This window comes from Phocoena sinus, chromosome 18 (genome assembly GCF_008692025.1).
Source record: "Phocoena sinus isolate mPhoSin1 chromosome 18, mPhoSin1.pri, whole genome shotgun sequence".
Taxonomy (NCBI): Eukaryota; Metazoa; Chordata; class Mammalia; order Artiodactyla; family Phocoenidae; genus Phocoena; species Phocoena sinus.
In genome coordinates this window covers 67719458-67736349 of record NC_045780.1, presented here as the reverse complement: position 1 = coordinate 67736349, position 16892 = coordinate 67719458, and the positions used below count along the sequence as shown (strand labels likewise).

Genomic DNA, 16892 nt, shown 5'->3' with positions numbered 1-16892 from the left:
AAATAACAACAATGTAATGTGGGGTTCATAACTTATGTTAAAAAAACAATAACAACAATAGCAAAAAGGTTAAAAAGTGGAAAAATGGTAATAAGGTTTATACTGTATGTGAAAAGGAATAATATCACTTGAAGGCAGGCAGTGTTAAGTTGAAGATGGACATTATAAACCTCAAAGCAACCACTCAAGTTACAAATCAAAGAGCTATAGCTAATAAACCAACAAGGAAAGTAACATGAAATCATCAAAATATTCAATTAATCAAAAGACAGACAGGAAAAAGGAACAAAGACGGATAAGACAAATAGAAAACAAACAGCAAGATGACCAATTTAACTTTTTTGTTTGTTTTCCTATAAAAAGATTTTTTATTTTACTTTTTAATTTTTAAATTAATTTTTATTGGAGTATAGTTGATTAACAATGTTGTGTTAGTTTCTGCTGTACAGCAAAGTGAATCGGTAATACATATACATATATACACTCTTTTTTTAGATTATTTTCCCATATAGGTCATTACAGAGTATTGACTCAAGTTCCCTGTGCTATACAGTAGGTTCTTATTAGTTATCTATTTTATATATAGTAGTAAGATGACCAGTTTTAATGATACCAATAATCATATTAAATGTAAACGATCTAAACACTCCCAATTAAAAAGGATTGCCAGATTTGATCAAAAGGCAAGACCCAACTCTATGCTGACTACAAGAATCAGACTGCAAATATAAAGACATAAATTGGTTAAAAGGAAAGGGATGGAAAAAGGCATATCATGCTAACATTAATAATTTTTTCAAAAACTGAAATGGTTAAATTAGTATCAAAGTAGACATCAGAAGAATATCACGTGTATTTATTTCACAAATACACTTTATACACCCGTGTTTAGTCTTCCCTATTTTCATAACTTCTTATGACAAAGGAGTCAATTAATTAAGAGGATATAAAAATCTGAAGTATTTATATACTTAATAACAGAACTTCAAAGTACATGGAGCAAAAACTGATCAAACTGCAAGGAGAAATAGACAAATCCACAATTATGGTTGGAGATTTTAACACCTCTCACTCAATAACTAACAGAACATATAGACAGAATTCACTAAGGATACAGATGATTTGAACAGCACTATCAACCAACATGATCTAACTGCCATAGATGGAATGATCCGTCCCGCCCACAGAATGGGCATTCAAGTACACATAAAACATATACCAAAATAAACCATATTCTGGGCCATTAAAGAGATATCAGTAAATTAGTTAAAAGTCCTCATGTCATACAAACTATATTCTCCAGCAACCACAGAATTAAATTAAAACTCAAAAACAGAAAGAACTGGAAAAATCCTTTTATTTGGAAACAAAATAACATACTTCTAAATAACACATGAGTCAAAGGAGAAACCAAGGGGAAATTAGAAAGTATTTTAAACTGAAAGTGAAAACACAATAAACTAAAATTTGTGGGATGCTACTAAAAACCTTTTAATTTAAAAATAATCTATCGGTATAGAATTCATCTATATGCAAGCTAGAAAATTAGAAAATTCACAAAGGCAAAATTTTAAAAATTGTCCACCACCAAGAGATCATGGTTAACACTTTAATGAAGTTGTTCTCAGAACTGAGCTTGTATCACATTCACCCTAAGAGCTTGTTAAAACATATACTATGGGGGGGCTCTGCTCCCGGACTTCCTCATCTGGGTGAGGACCTGAGACTCTGCACTGCTCAGGTGATGCTGATGCTGCTTGCTGACCTGGGGAGTGTGCTTTAAGACCCACTGCCTTCACGTATATCCCTTCCACATTTTTTTTTGAAGAGCGATGTGCGTGGATATAAACATACATACACTTTTTAAAAAACCCAAATGAGATATTGTTTATAACCTACTTTTTGCTTTTTAGTCAATGATTTCTATCTTTCTATTCTGTAAACTTTTCTTCTCACCAAATAATCACACTCTATTCAAATTCCTTCATGTGAATAAAGAATGTCCTTACTGGGATCTGTCAAAACTAACCTCCAATCCAGGACCATGCTTCATATCCGAGTATGTCCATTAAGTCTCTCTTAACCTAGCCTCATCCCCTACACCACCACCACCACCCCCCGTTAACAAAAACAAAACAACAACAAAAAATTGACGGCTGAAGGAATGCTTGAATAAAATTTGAACTGAAAAATTGAGGGTATGTTTTTATTCATTTACAAGGAAAGCTCTAAATAAAAAGGAATTAAAGATCTGTAAACCAAAGTATGAAATGCAATGTATAAAGAGGGCCATCTTTATGCATTAGGGCATTAACTTCATTCAGGCAGTATCTGATATCCCAGATGTATGCACAGGAAAGTTTTGGAATAAAACTAGAACTTAATATTATAATGCAATGCCTGGGGCTTCAGGGGGCCTTTGCCTCCAGGGAAATTTTAACCTTTGGGAACCTTTATTTTTTAAGAAGGGCTCAGCAGCAGACCTCAGGCATGGTACTTATAACACATCAATTACTCGGTTTTAACTAATTTTAAATCATTTGTTTAATTTGCATTAGTTTTGAAAATTTCAGTTCAAAGGATTTCACGTGGGTATTCTGGTGACTTAATTGGATTATCCCCCCTTTAATCTATAGTTTGCTTCTTCTGGTTTTTTTTTGTTTGTTTTTTATATCATCTTTTAAAATTTTTTTTAATTTATTTATTTTTGGCTGCATTGGGTCTTTGTTGCTGCACGCGGACTTTCTCTAGTTGCGGGGAGTGGAGGCTACTCTTCGTTGCGGTGCGCGGGCTTCTCATTGCAGTGGCTTCTCTTGTTGTGGAGCACGGGCTCTAGGGCACGCAGGCTTCCGTAGTTGTGGCTTGCGGGCTCTAGAGCGCAGGCTCAGTAGTTATGGCGCACGGGCTTAGTTGCTCCGCAGCATGTGGGATCCTCCCGGACCAGGGCTCAAACCCGTGTCCCCTGCATTGGCAGGCAGATTCTCAACCATTGCACCACCAGGGAAGTCCCGCTCCTTCTGTTTTAATTTTCTTTTTTTCTCCCGTCTAAAACCCTCTAATTTAAAAGAACACACAGATGCTTAAAACTACTGAAAACAAACGTACAGCTTAGTGAATTATTAAATGGTAAACACCCTTGTATCCATTAACCAAGTCAAGAAACAGAACTCTGTCAGCCATCTTATCCTAAAACCAGCCCCCTCCCTCTAAAAGTAACCACTACCTAGATTTTTACAGTAACCACGTACATTTCTTGATGTTTTATTTCACAAAGTGGTGCATCTTTTAGTCTTATTTTCAAAAATGTTACGTCCTTCAGTACCTTTTCACCTATAGTTTCTTCCTCCATCCCTCTCTTTTCCTTATAGTTTATCTGAGTAATTTCTGAGTCTGGATTTTGCAGACTGCACACTCATGGTGCCATTCAACATGTTCTTCTATCCTCCTTACTGAGTACAATTTGGCAGCTGGATCCAACTGGTCCCTTTGGCAAGGCCATACATGGTATGCTGGGAGGAACACACTTAAGTTTTTTGTTTTCTGGTATTTGTTTTTTAATATCATGACTGTGATACCTTTCTATTACTGTGAAAACTGCTTCCTAACCTTCTGAGAAGAAAGTATGGTTCATGGTAGCTTTCCTACCTTCCCAGAGCTTCCTCTGCTATTAATTTTGGGCAGTGTTAAAAAACATGGTGGCTTGCTTTCCGAGATTTCCTGCCTCTGTTTCCCTCCCCTTCTCTGTTATTCCTCTCTATTGTCCTTCCCTTGCTCAATTTCACTCCCATTCTCCATAGTTTCTCCTAAGTGGCGGCCTGTCCCGGAAGGTCAGTTACTGCTCACTGGAGCTGGATTGTTCCAGCACCGTCAGGCCTCTCAGCTTCCACTGTTCTTCTCAAACTGTCCCCCTGGGATTTCTAGTGGCTCTCTGGGGGTTCTCTTCTCCATTCCATCAGATGCCCTGCTGCTCCCCTCTGTTTCCTCCTGTACAGACTCTGATAGCAGACCTTGTGTCTGGCTGACATTTTATCTCCGACTGCTTGTACTTTGGGATCTGGGGCTTACACTCTGACACCTAGTTTTACCATAAGTGTTGTCCACGGGTTTTTGATGTTGTTAAGTAGCTGTTTTTATGTGAGTCTTGGGTTTGGGAAGATCCAAAAACTATGATTCCACTTCTACCTTCTCAAGACTATCCATTTTAGAAACCTATTTCCAGGTATTTTTTTAAACCAAATTGTTTTAAGATGTAGCCTTCATTAGTCACATACGGTGGAGCCAACAGGTTAGGAGACAGCTGCCATTGAAAAGATGGTTTGTTACGTATGGTTCCCAGGAGGAGGGGGGCATGCCACACCATGCAGGGCCATGTGGGGAAGCACCAGGGTCCGCCAGGAGGCAGAAAGGGTGAGGACAACGCATGGGAAGGAGGCTTTACTGTGGTTTCCATGGGAAAAGACAAGGTAAGTCAGGGTAAGCAGCTTAGGATTGGCTAGCTTGAGTCATCTTAGTGGGCTCTGGGTGTAGGGCCGTCTCTAGGTGTCTGACACCGGCCCTGGGATGATTAAGGCAGAGGAATTTTGTCTCCTGCAGCGTAAGAGCGAGACAGAAGAGGTGGTTCAGAGTATGGCCTCTGGACTGGTTCATTTCCATATGGGAGGTATGCTGGCAGGGGAACCATTTGCTATGTCTAAGAACTGGCTAGTCCTGGGAAGGGCAGTCTCTCCTCAGTCAACAAGGCCTCAAATGCTGAAGCATCAAGAACACAGAAAACAAGAAAATGTTGAAGGAAAAGATCAGTGGTTCTCAGGGGCTCAGAGGGGAGAGAGGTGGAGTGAGGATTTTCAGGGCAGTGAAACTACTCTTGTTGGTATTGTAATGGTGGATATATGTCATTATACGTTTGTCAAAACTTATAGAATGTACAACACAAAGAAGGAACCCTAATTTGAACTTGGAACTGTAATGATAATGTAGTAATACTAGCTCATCGATTGTAACACAGCATCACAATAATGTATGACGTTAATAATAGGGGCACTGTGCATGGGGAGACAGCATAGGGGACCTCTCTTCTCTCTTTACTTTCTGCTCATTTTTTCTGTAAACCTAAAGCTGCTCTAAAAACCGAAGTCTATTAATTAAAAAACAAATTGACAACAAACGAAACCCCATATAGCTTCCTTCCAGCTTAAGAAATAGAATATTACCCATAGCTGTATTTTTCCAGCGAGCTGCCTTTCCCCGGACTCTCTGAGACCTGCCCTGTCACCGCAGCCACTGTCAGGCCGAACCATGGGGCTGCTCTGTGTGGTGACCGGGCGGCTCCACCACCCCACCTCTGCTGGCTTCCCAAACTTTCCTCTGTCCTTGGGTCTGCAGTGCTCTTCACCCTTCACACCTGGCATGTTCCACAAAGAGCCCCTCCTGTTCTCAGATGGCCACAGGCCCCCAGGAAGAAGCAAAGTCAGAAGCCTGCAACTAAGCATAGACGAAGGAGGCCTGTCTGACCCCAGAGGGGCTGGGAAACCACCAGTTAGTGATGTCTGTCATCCCAGGTAGGGGTAGGTTCTATGACCTCAAGGCCCCTAGAAAGCATGCTTGCTGCTGTGGACTGAATTGTGTCCCTCAAATTCCTGTGTTGAAGCCTTGACCCCCAATGTGACTGTATCTAGAGACAGGGTCTTCAGAAGGTAATTAAGGCTTAATGATGTCATATGGGTGGGGCCCTGAGCTAACAGGACCGCAGCCTTATAAGAAGAGAAAGAGATCGATCTCTCTCTCTGCTCTTTGAGACACAGTGAGAAGGTGGCCGTCTACAAGCCAGAAAAAGAATCCTCACCAGAATTTGGTCATGCTGATACCCTGATCTTGGACTCCAATACTGAAAGAAATGAAACATCTGTTGTTCAAGCCACCTACTCTATGGTATTTTGCTATGGCAGCCTAAGCTAAGACACCTGCCAAGGGTAAAACTTTTTTCCTGGAGTAAAGAAGATTATAAAATGAATGAAAAGATGCCAGTTTTCTTCCTGAGCTTTACCAGTATTTTTTTTTAATTTATTTATTTTATTTATTTTTGGCTGCGTTGGGTCTTCGTTGCTGCACGTGGGCTTTCTCTAGCTGCGGCGAGCGGGGGCTACTCTTCGTAGCTGCGTGTGCGCTTCTCATTGCCGTGGCTTCTCTTGTTGCAGAGCACGGGCTCTAGGCGCGTGGGCTTCAGTAGTCGTGGCACATAGGCTCAGCAGTTGTGGCTCGCGGGCTCTAGGGTGCAGGCTCAGTAGTTGTGGCGCACCAGCTTAGTTGCTCCGTGGCATGTGGGATCTTCCCGGACTACAGCTCGAACCCGTGTCCCCTGCATTGGCAGGCGGATTCTTAACCACTGCGCCACCAGGGAAGTCCCTTTACCGGTATTTATTTATACAAAACCAGAACTGTTTATCAGATCACTGAGCATTGTAGCTTTCATGAAATACTGGCAGGCCAGCCTCACTGCTTTCCGAACCAGAATGCAAGAATAAAATACAGCAGATAGCTGACTGACCGCTATGCCGGGAAGCCTGCTGGGGTCAACACTGTAAAGTATCTGAATTAATCCTCATGATAACCTTGTAAAATAGTCATTTATTAATCCCAATTTTTTCAGATAAAGTACAAAATCAAAGAAGTTCAGAATCTACCCAGTTGCCAAATGACAAAACAAGTGTTTAAACAGAGATTTACAGGCCATAACACAGAGCTGTTCCCGCTCTCCCCAATAGGTCCACGAGATAAATCTTACATATACAACCATCTCTGCTGGCCAGCTGTGCGCAGCTCTTTGAGATGGGGAGATGTGAGGAAAGGCAGCCCAGTGAAGCAGAGAGAACTTGCATCGCCTGAGACGGGTCTGTGTGTGACTCATGGTAATAAACCTGGTTATGCAGTTCATACTGAGTTTGCTCACTGTAAAACATGGATGATAAAGTACCTACCTCGGAGAAATGTTATAAAGCAGAGACTGGTAAACAAAGGCCTATGGGCCAAATCCAGCCTACGACCTGTTTTGCTACCGCGCAAAGAGCAAAGACGGGATTTTAAGTGGTTGGGGAAAAAAAAAATCAAAAGTAGCCATATATTTCACGACGTGTGAAAACTCTACGAAATTCAAACATCCATGCCCATAACTAAAGATTTACCAGAACCCAACCACAATCATTCATTTACATTATCTATGGCTGCCTTGCACTGAAGTGGCAGAGCTGGGCAGTTGCAACAGAGACGGTATGGGTTGCAAAGCCTAACATGTTTACTCTCTGGCTCTTTCTGCCGACCCCTGATGTGAAGAACGAACGATGCGAAGTTAAGTTTATAGCAGAGTCCATGGAACACAGCAGAAGCCCAAGAACAGTGAGCTCTCTGCATCCACCCCAATGGCAACCCAACATCTCTCTGGCCTTTTACCAGCCTTCAGACTCTAGGTACCCACTAGCTGGCATATTAAGTAAAGGGTCTTGATTCGTAAGATCAATAATAGCGTCTCTGCCATGGGAAGGCAAATCAATGGAAAAAAAAAAAAAACGATTAAAAGACTTCTCTACTTCTGTGGGGCAATCCCACGGGGCAGTTGCCTGGACTCAAGGACAACACATGCCCGACTTGCATGTAAACACAGCAATCAACTCTATTAATTGACAAGCCATGGGACAAGTCTAATTGAGGGTAGAGCACAATTGATTACTTACTAATTATCACTAGTTTATTTCCAATCTTGAGAAACACATCTTAGACCAGGGAAAGCGCTCATTCTCCCCTTAGGCTTTTTCAAACCCTTACTATGAAGAATGCTCTGACGTGGGCTATTTACGTGATAGAAGTGATGAGAAAGGGGTGAAAGACTGAGCTGCAGTGCGAGTTGCCTGAACTTACCATCCAGGGACAAAGGTCCACAACCTTGCACGCTGGGGACCTTGGGGCAACAACTAGCTTCCTGTGTATTACGTAGAGATAAATGGGCAAAACCAGTTGTGACAGCCCATGTCTGGGCATTTTGAGAGTAACCATGCTTCCTGCTGGTTTGTCACATATGTGAGCAGCCTCCCAAAAGAAGCCTGGCAGAGGTAATAATCACAACAGTAGTATTAAAAATAATAACGACAACACGTCATTGCAGCATTATTCACAACAAGCAAGGGGGAAGCAACCTAAATGTCCATCAACAGATGAGTGGGTAAGCAAAATGTGGTCTATCCACACAATGCAGTATTATTCAGCCTTTCTTGGACTTCCCTGGTGGCGCAGTGGTTAAGAATCTGCCTGCCAATGCAGGGGACATGGGTTCGAGCTCTGGTCCTGGAAGATCCCACATGCCACGGAGCAACCTAAGCCCGTGCGCCACAACTACTCGGCCTGCGCTCTAGAGCCCGCGAGCCACAACTACTGAAGCCCTCACACCTAGAGCCCGTGCTCTGCAACAAGAGAAGCCACCACAATGAGAAGCCCGCACACCACAACGAAGGGTAGCCCCCGCTCGCCACAACTAGAGGAAGCCGGAGCCTGGCAACCAAGAGCCAATGCAGCCAAAAATAAATATTAAAAGAAAAAAATACATTCTGACACATGCTCCAACATGGATGGACGTTGAGGACATTACACTAAGTGAAATAAGCCAGACCGAAAACAACAAATAATGTATGATGCCACTTATACGAGGTATCCAAAGTGGTCGAACTCATAGAAACAGAAAGTAGAATGGTAGCTACCAGGGGCTGGGGAAGAGGAAAGGAAGCTGTTGTTTAATGGGTATGGAGTTTCAGTTTTACATGATGAAAATGTTCTAGAGACCTTCTGCACAACAGTGAATACAGTTAACACCACCGTACTACTGTAGACTTACTTGAAAATGGTTAAGGTGATAAATTTCATGTTATCTGTGTTTGACCACAAAAAACTGTAATGTGAAAATGATGATGAGAGTTTCCATAACTAATACTTTCTGAACACTACATACATAGTTCCCAGACCCCGGGCTACATGCTGACAGATACCATGTTTGATCGTTTCAAAAACCCCACGAGATGGGCACCGTCGTCCCCATTTTACCTTCAGGCAAAGTGAGGCACTGGAAGGCCAGCAACCTGCCCCAGTCACCCCGCTGCTAAGAGGCAAAGCAGGGGTTTGGGGGGCTGACAGTCCGACCCACCACTATGATACAACAGCCAGCTAGGAAGTCAGCACTGACAGAATCTGGGAAGGAGACAAAAACCCTATGATGTAAATCTTTTTTTTTTTTTTTTTTGATGTAAATCTTAAATCTTCAAGCAAGTTTATCTGAGAGCAGAGGGGAAATGCAGCTAGTGTTTACTAGTCTCACACGTGAGTGGCTCTCCCTCAGTTCATCCAATCAAGACTCGTCCTACGCTCTTCCAAGACAGATGCCATCAGCCAGCCTCTGGGTGCTTTCTGGTCATTATTTCTGTTCCTGTGTGCTTTTAGTTCACTGCATTTTGGGGGTAAACTTTTATTGAAGATATGTGTGTGTGTGTGTGCGTGTGTACACACATTACAAGTGTACGTGTTACAAGTGTATGGCTCACTGAATTTTTACAAACTGATTGCACCCACAGAACAAGCACTGAGATCAAGAAAAAGAACATGGCCAGGACCCCAGAAGCCCTCCTTGTACCCATTTGTACCATCTCATCTAATACCACAGATCAATTTTGTTAAAACAACCTATTTTTAAAATTCCACAGATCAATTTTGTTAAAACAACCTATTTTTAAAATTACATGAAATTAGCTTTCAGGTTGCGATGTGAAATTGACATAGAGCAAAATATAGAGACACGGTCAGAGCAGGATGGTGACCAAGAGGATTTAGAAAGATCCGAACTTGAATCCTGGATCTATCACTGCTCAGCTGTCTGCCTTGCTGAAAAGGACTTACTCTTTAAGCCTTAGCTTCCTTATCAGAAAAAGGAGGTATAATGGGCTAGAATAAAGGAACCGGAATAAACGAAACAGTGTACATAAACCTATTATGATGCCTTGAACAGAGCTATTACTTCCTAGAGCACGTGTTGGCAAACTACAGCTTCCTATTTTATAAATAAAGTTTTACTGGAACAAATCCATGCCGATTCATTTACACTACAAGGGTAGAACTGAATGCTGGAGTAGAGACTCTCTGGCATGAAAAGTCTATTCTAATATTCACTATCTGGCCCTTAACTAAAGTTTGCTGATCCCTGCTTTAGACTATGGGCCATGTTTGCTGTTGTGTCCACAGGAACTAGAGCAGCCCGGTGCATGGTGAGCACTCAGGTAGTGGCCTTTATTTGCAACAATTATCTCTTTCTTTTAGTTATCATTAATGGGTTTAGGGAATTTTTCAATTGAACACATTCCTAAACAATATCATAAGGAAATGGTGAAATCACAAAAATGAAGCCTGGTAAAACTTGAAACAAGTCAGCCCTGGAGGTACCCTGAAAGATTAATAGGTCTGTAAATGCTCGCAAAAGAGAGGCACCCAAGGTCAACACAAAAGGCACTGAACTTGAGGTCAGAAGAATGGGGTTAGAATCCTAGCTCTGCCATTAGCTAACTGGTTGACCCAGATGCGGAACGATTCTCAGTCTTGGTACCCTCAACCACTGCTAATTTACGGTTGAGAAAAGAAACTCCAGCAGGATCGGAACGGGATAAGACTGGAGTCAGGAAAGCTGTCGGGACCCTGACTCATGCAGGCAGCGTTGCTAGACATAATGAGAGAACAAATCTTCAAGTGTCTTGAGAATCATTATTTTAACATAAAACAAGTTTATGAAACAATGGTCCACTGACCTGGCTACACTGTATGATAATTATTTGTTTCCTTGTCAGCCTTCCTAAGTAGTCTCGTCTAATGACTGGAAACAGTAACTGTTACTTGCTAGCTGTCCCTTCACATCAGGTGTCTTCTGCCGTATGAAGTGTGATGCAGGACGCGGCACTGGCACAAAATAATCGTTCGATGCATAAATGAACGTGGAATTAGATGTGGCCCTTCTGCGGTCGTCTGCCACATCAGAAAGAGGACAGGGAGTCAGGGCAGCTTCGAGCTGACATAAGCACTAGAAAACGGCAAAGAGGGCTTAGAGGTTAGATGTATGTCTCGAAAACATGATTTGTGCACGTCTTCAGGTGCAGGCTCAGTTCCCGCCAGCCATTCCCAGACTCTGCATCAGTCCCAGCCAGCACCATCTCCAGCCCTATACCATGAACCCCGAACAGCTCTCCTGACTCTCGTCCGATTCCAATCCGGCTACAGTTGTCTTTCTAAGCCATAAATCAGACCATATCACACTCCCTTTATTTTTTATTCATTTCATTATTTATTTATTTATGGCCGTGCCTCGCACGCGGCTTGTGGGAGTTTAGCTCCCAAACCAGGGCTTGAACCCAAGTCCACGGCAGCGAAAGTCCATGTTCTAACCACTGGGCCGCCAGGGAATTCCCCCCACGCTCCCTTTAAAATGCATTACCAGCTTCCTAAACACATTAGCTCGGTGCAGAACTGTGCTGTCCCGTACAAGGGCCGCTAGCTACACGTGACCACTGAGCACCTGAGATACAGCTGGTCTGGCTGTGAGTGTCACATACATATCAGATTCAAAGACTTAGCAGGAAAAAAGTGTAAAATCTGTTATTCGTAGGTTTTCAGACTGATTACATGTTGAAATGATAATGATTTTAGATGTGTTAAATCGAATTAAACAGGCTATTAAATTAATTTCACTTTTTAAAAACTTTTTGAACATAACTGCTAGAAAACTTGAAATTAAGTGAGTGGTTCATCTTCCGTTTCTACTAGATAGCAATGGGGCAGAAAGCCCTTCCGTATAGACCTGGCTCCGGTTCTCTCTCTCACCTCCATCAGCAGAGCCCTGCTCCCTCACCTCTAAACTTCAGCCTTCTCTGCAGGTTTCTGAATAGCCCACTTGTAGTCTGGTCTTTGGGCATCTGGTGCCCCCTCTCCCTGGAACATTCTAACAGGTCAACTCCTCCTGGCCTCATAGGACTCTGTTTCACAGTATCTGTGAAGGATTTCCTGAACACAAATGCTGTTTGTTGCTCCCACTGCCCAACGCCCCCGGGCTCCAGTGGACCACCTGCCACACGTCCTGAACTGGCCACTGACTCAGTCTGATGCCCCACCTGGATTATACATTCTCTCCATCTCACTCCTGTTGGATCCCCAGTGCAGGGGCCAGCAAAAGTTTCAGGCACTCAGTGTGCACAGAATAGAAACGCAGTCCATGAACTTACACCCTAACAGGGTGTCTCATAAGAGGTAGACTAGGATACAGCCTTAAGAAAGTGCCATCGGCCAAAAGAGAAAAAAGAACGGTGCTCTATGTTCTAAATGTGGGGTTCAAATCAGTGAAACCTTTTTAAAGAAGAACATGACATATTTAGCAAACTTTAAGATGCTCAAACCCACGGATGATGCAACTTCCGTGCCTGTGGATCTGAACTACTGAGAGAAACCCTTGATCATGAATGCAAACATGAACGTACCAGTATGTTCACTGGAGCACCATTTGTAAAAGCACATGATTCAGTACAACCTAAGTATCCCACACTTTACAGCCAGGGTTGTAAGTTATGGCACATCCATTCAGCAGAACAGCATGAAACTGTGAAAAGGAAGGAAGCGGATTCTATGTGCCGAAGAGGAAAGATGTCCAGGATATATATAACGGTGTGTGGGTGGAGTACAGGGCATTGTGTATTGTTTCCTCACATTATCGTTTCTCAAAAATATGTGTCTGTTGAAACACAACATTGTTAACTATACCCTAATATAAAATAAAATAATAAAAATAAAATAAATGCAACTAACACAACATTGTTAATCAACTATACCCCAGTATAAAAAAAATTACGTGTTTGTGTACACATATACACAGACTCTTATCAGAAGGATACACAAGACACTGGTGATGGAGGTTCTCAGAGGGAGAGGTGGAGGGAGATGGTGAGGGGGGACAGCCTGCACTGTGTATTCTCTTTGAACTTGCTAATCATATGCACACATTACTTTCAGAAACAGATTAACAAGGGCTTTCTGGGTACCTTTTCTGTTGTACATTTCCGCATGGCCAATTATTTCCCTCCCCCAAGTCGAACAGACAGTAAAACAGCAACATCCCATGGACGTCACCTACCGTGATCTTCTTGTGGTCGGGAAACTCGAGGCCAAAATAATCTCCTTCCACGAGGTTCAGGTGGCTGCACACCGCATCCAGCAGCACTTTCCCCGGGGCTCTTTGCTGGGAACAGAAACAGCGGGAGTTACGCCCTCTGAGACAGGCAGCTAGGGACGCACACCGCGGCTCCCACTACAGGAAGCCTCTTCATGCCCGAGTCTGTAACCGCTCGCCACCAAGCACCGCCACTACACCCTGGTCACCGGCCCCGTGCCCACCACCAATTCCCTTCTCATGCTGCCCTCACACTTAGGTGCTGACCTCTGCCATCTTCTCCCTACCCCAAGGCCAGGCACTACCCCCCTTAAAAATAACAGGCAAATGCCATATGATATCGCTTATATGTGGAATCTAAAATATGCGACAAATGAACTTATCTGTGAAACAGACTCACAGACATAGAGAGCAAACCTGTGGTTGCTGGGGGGAGGGGGGTGGAGGAGTGATGGATTGGGAGTTTGGGATTAGCAGATACAGACTCATACATAGAATGGATAACGACAAGGTCCTACTGCATCGCACAGGGAACCATATTCAGTACCCTGTGATCAATCACAGTGGAAAGGAATATGAAAAAGAATGTATATATATGTACAACTGAATCTCTTTGCTTTACAGCAGAAATCAACACACCACTGTAAATACTTAATAAATTACAAAATAACAGACTTTATTTTTTAGAGCAGTTTTTGGTTTACAGAAAATTGAGCAGGAAGTACGTGGGGAGAGTTCTCACGCACCTCTCCCCACCACACCCAGTGCCCCACTAACTAACATCTTGGGTTAGTATGGTACATTTGTTACAATTGTTCAGCCAATACTGATACATCATGACCATCCAAAGTCCATAGTTTACACTGGGATTCACTCTTTGTGCTGTATCCTTCTGTGGATTTCAACAAATGCATACTACCATAGAGCCCCCATAACCAGATCACACAGGAGAGTTTCACCAGCCTAAACATCCCCTGTGCTCCCTCCGTCCGCGCTCACCACCCCCCAAACTCCTGGCAACCACTGATCGTTTTATTGTCTCTTTAGTTTTGCCTCTTCTAGAATGTCATATAGTTGGAATCGTATAGAATGTTGCCTTTTCAGATTGGCTTATTTCACTTAGCAGTATGCATTTAAGTTTCCTCCATTCTTTTTATTGATGAATAATATACCACTGTGTGGATGGACCACAGTTGGTTTACCCATTCACTTGTTGAAAGACATCTCGGTTGCCCAAGTTTGGGCAATTGTGAATAAAGCTGCTATTAATATTTGTGTGCATTTCTGTAACTTTTCAGCTCACGATCCCATGCCCTTTTTGTGGCAGCTGAAAGCCTGTCCCTGTTCCTCTTGCTTCCCCCTCCACCCCCCGCCAAATGTGGCAGAATGTACGGCTTTCTTCTCTAGACTCTGCATAAACTCTCATCTAGACTTCACAGGAACTGAGGGTAAAGGCCATACGTTATTTATTTTTTTAGGCCATAGGTTATTGATCGCCTTACCCACGATGCCTAAATGCCAACCAGTCTTGTTGAAACGAATGAACAAATGAATACAATTACTCATTCCACTGTATTCTCTGTAGTTAAACATCTACGAGTCTGTCTCCCCAATGAAACTCTGGGCTACCTGTTCACCTTTCTATTCCTATTGGCTAGCGCAGCCCCTGGCACTCCCTCAATGTCTGCTGAAATCAATACTATACATGTATTTTCTATACCCTGAATCTATAAAACCAGTAACTGGAGACAACATATAACTGGAGACAGCTTAGAATCATATGCCTTGGCTTCTCTTCACTATCTGGTAGATTCCTAACGACCCACTTGCAAAATGGATCCGATTTCACCACACAGATCAAACACTGCAAGAAAAATGTTTCAAGGCAGTGTTGTCTCCAGTTACTGGTTTTATACTTTCACTTCCCCTCTGCTAAGAGCAGAACAATTTAGGAGCCAATCAGTAACCCAGGAGACTAACTGGCAGTAGCAGTCACAGCCTGACAAGTACAATGATGGGCACATCCATTAGGCCACCCAACAGCGTGACCTGAGGGGCCAGCAAAGATGCTTCCGTGTCCAGTGATAAAGCATCTTTCTTTTCTTTTTTTTAAACAGACACCACTTTGTGCTCCCATATTCCTCATGGTTGAAATCCAGAAGATATTCACAGTTATCTGAGGGCATGCGGTAGTCTCCATGGATAATCCCAAACTCACCAGGCTCTAGACTTTGAATGCCTGGTCCAAGGGTCACCAGGAGAGTCGTTTCACTCGCCCTGATGGCAGGACTAACATGTAATGGTGTGTAAACCCCGTCCTTGTCTGTCAAACGTATCCCCCCCACTACCCCAGCACACACACCCCTACGTTTATCCAGTGTTAACAGCTGAACGGATTACTGGTCACCAATCTTATTTCCCACTTCTCTGTCAAAGCAACGCACCCTCAGTCATGCTGAGAGCACTTGGCAATTCACCAGCCAGGCTCACGGGGGGTCTTGAGTTCAATTCCTCACACCTGCCTCCATAGAACTGTATGAATAACTTAGGCATGGCTACTTGTTCGAGGTCCTCTTCTCTGGCCAGTAAAATCTGCAGAGGCTAGCTAGTAAGAACATGATAGAAATGGGCCAGGTGCTAAGAAGCTGTGGAAGAATTCCTGTATCATAAGATCTTTTATTTTATTTTATTTTATTTATTTATTTATTTTTGCGGTACGCAGGCCTCTCACCGCCGTGACCTCTCCCGCTGCGTAGCACAGGCTCCGGACGCGCAGGCTCAGCGGCCATGGCTCACGGGCCCAGCCGCTCTGCGGCATGTGGGATCTTCCCGGACCGGGGCACGAACCCGCGTCCCCCGCATCGGCAGGCGGACTCTCAACCACTGCGCCACCAGGGAAGCCCCATCATAAGACCTTTTTAAGAGAAGACCACATTCCAGTTTCACAATTCTTCTTTCTCACCATTCTTGACATTTCCTATTTGTTACAAACTGAACCACCAATTATCTGACCAGCTGGCAAGCACTCACGTCTCCCAGAGAATTCCTGGAACTAAGTGAATTTGATAACTTCATCTAGATTTACAGAGTCTGGGAAATGAGACTTTACAATTCAACGCTGGAAGTCTAAACAAGTAAAAAATCAACATACAATGGATGCCTTTATGGAATGATGTTCAACTAAGCACTTCATGGAACACCCCGAGGAGAGGTAGAGTTACCCTCTGAATCAGGTCCTTTACTGAGTCAGCAGAGACTTTTGTGACCACACTGAGCATATCTTGGTAATAACAAGAGGCTGGAAATAGATGCTTGGAATCTAGTTAATATATAAGCCTGGTCCCAAGTCTTAAAATTTTCCTTAAAATTTATTATTTTGTACAAATGATGCAAAAATGACTTTTCAATGGGACCCAAATTTTTATATAGGGAGAAGTTAGAGCTTGAACGATATTATATAGTTCTTAAAATTCATCTGTAAAATAGATGCCTTTAATGCATTATATGAATTGTCCTGTGAACACTGGCTGTCTTCAGGGGTATAAGGAAAGCCAGCATGTAGAATAAGTAGAAAGTATTTATAAGGGTTGAAATGCAGTCACTAGATGACAATTTCATGGGTAAACGGACACGGCATTAACTTCCCAATGTATACCAGGCAGCT

At 43.0% G+C, this 16892-nt stretch overlaps 1 protein-coding gene across 3 annotated transcripts in view; it reads right to left on the bottom strand.

Moving 5' to 3' along the window:
• The window catches only part of FARP1 (FERM, ARH/RhoGEF and pleckstrin domain protein 1), a 292555-nt gene that overhangs the window by 92658 nt on the left and 183005 nt on the right, over positions 1 to 16892 (bottom strand). For all 3 annotated transcript variants that reach the window (XM_032611162.1, XM_032611161.1, XM_032611163.1), the window contains one exon: positions 13193 to 13297. In XM_032611162.1, coding sequence (XP_032467053.1) covers positions 13193 to 13297 — 105 coding nt within the window. The remainder of the gene's footprint in view (positions 1 to 13192; positions 13298 to 16892) is intronic.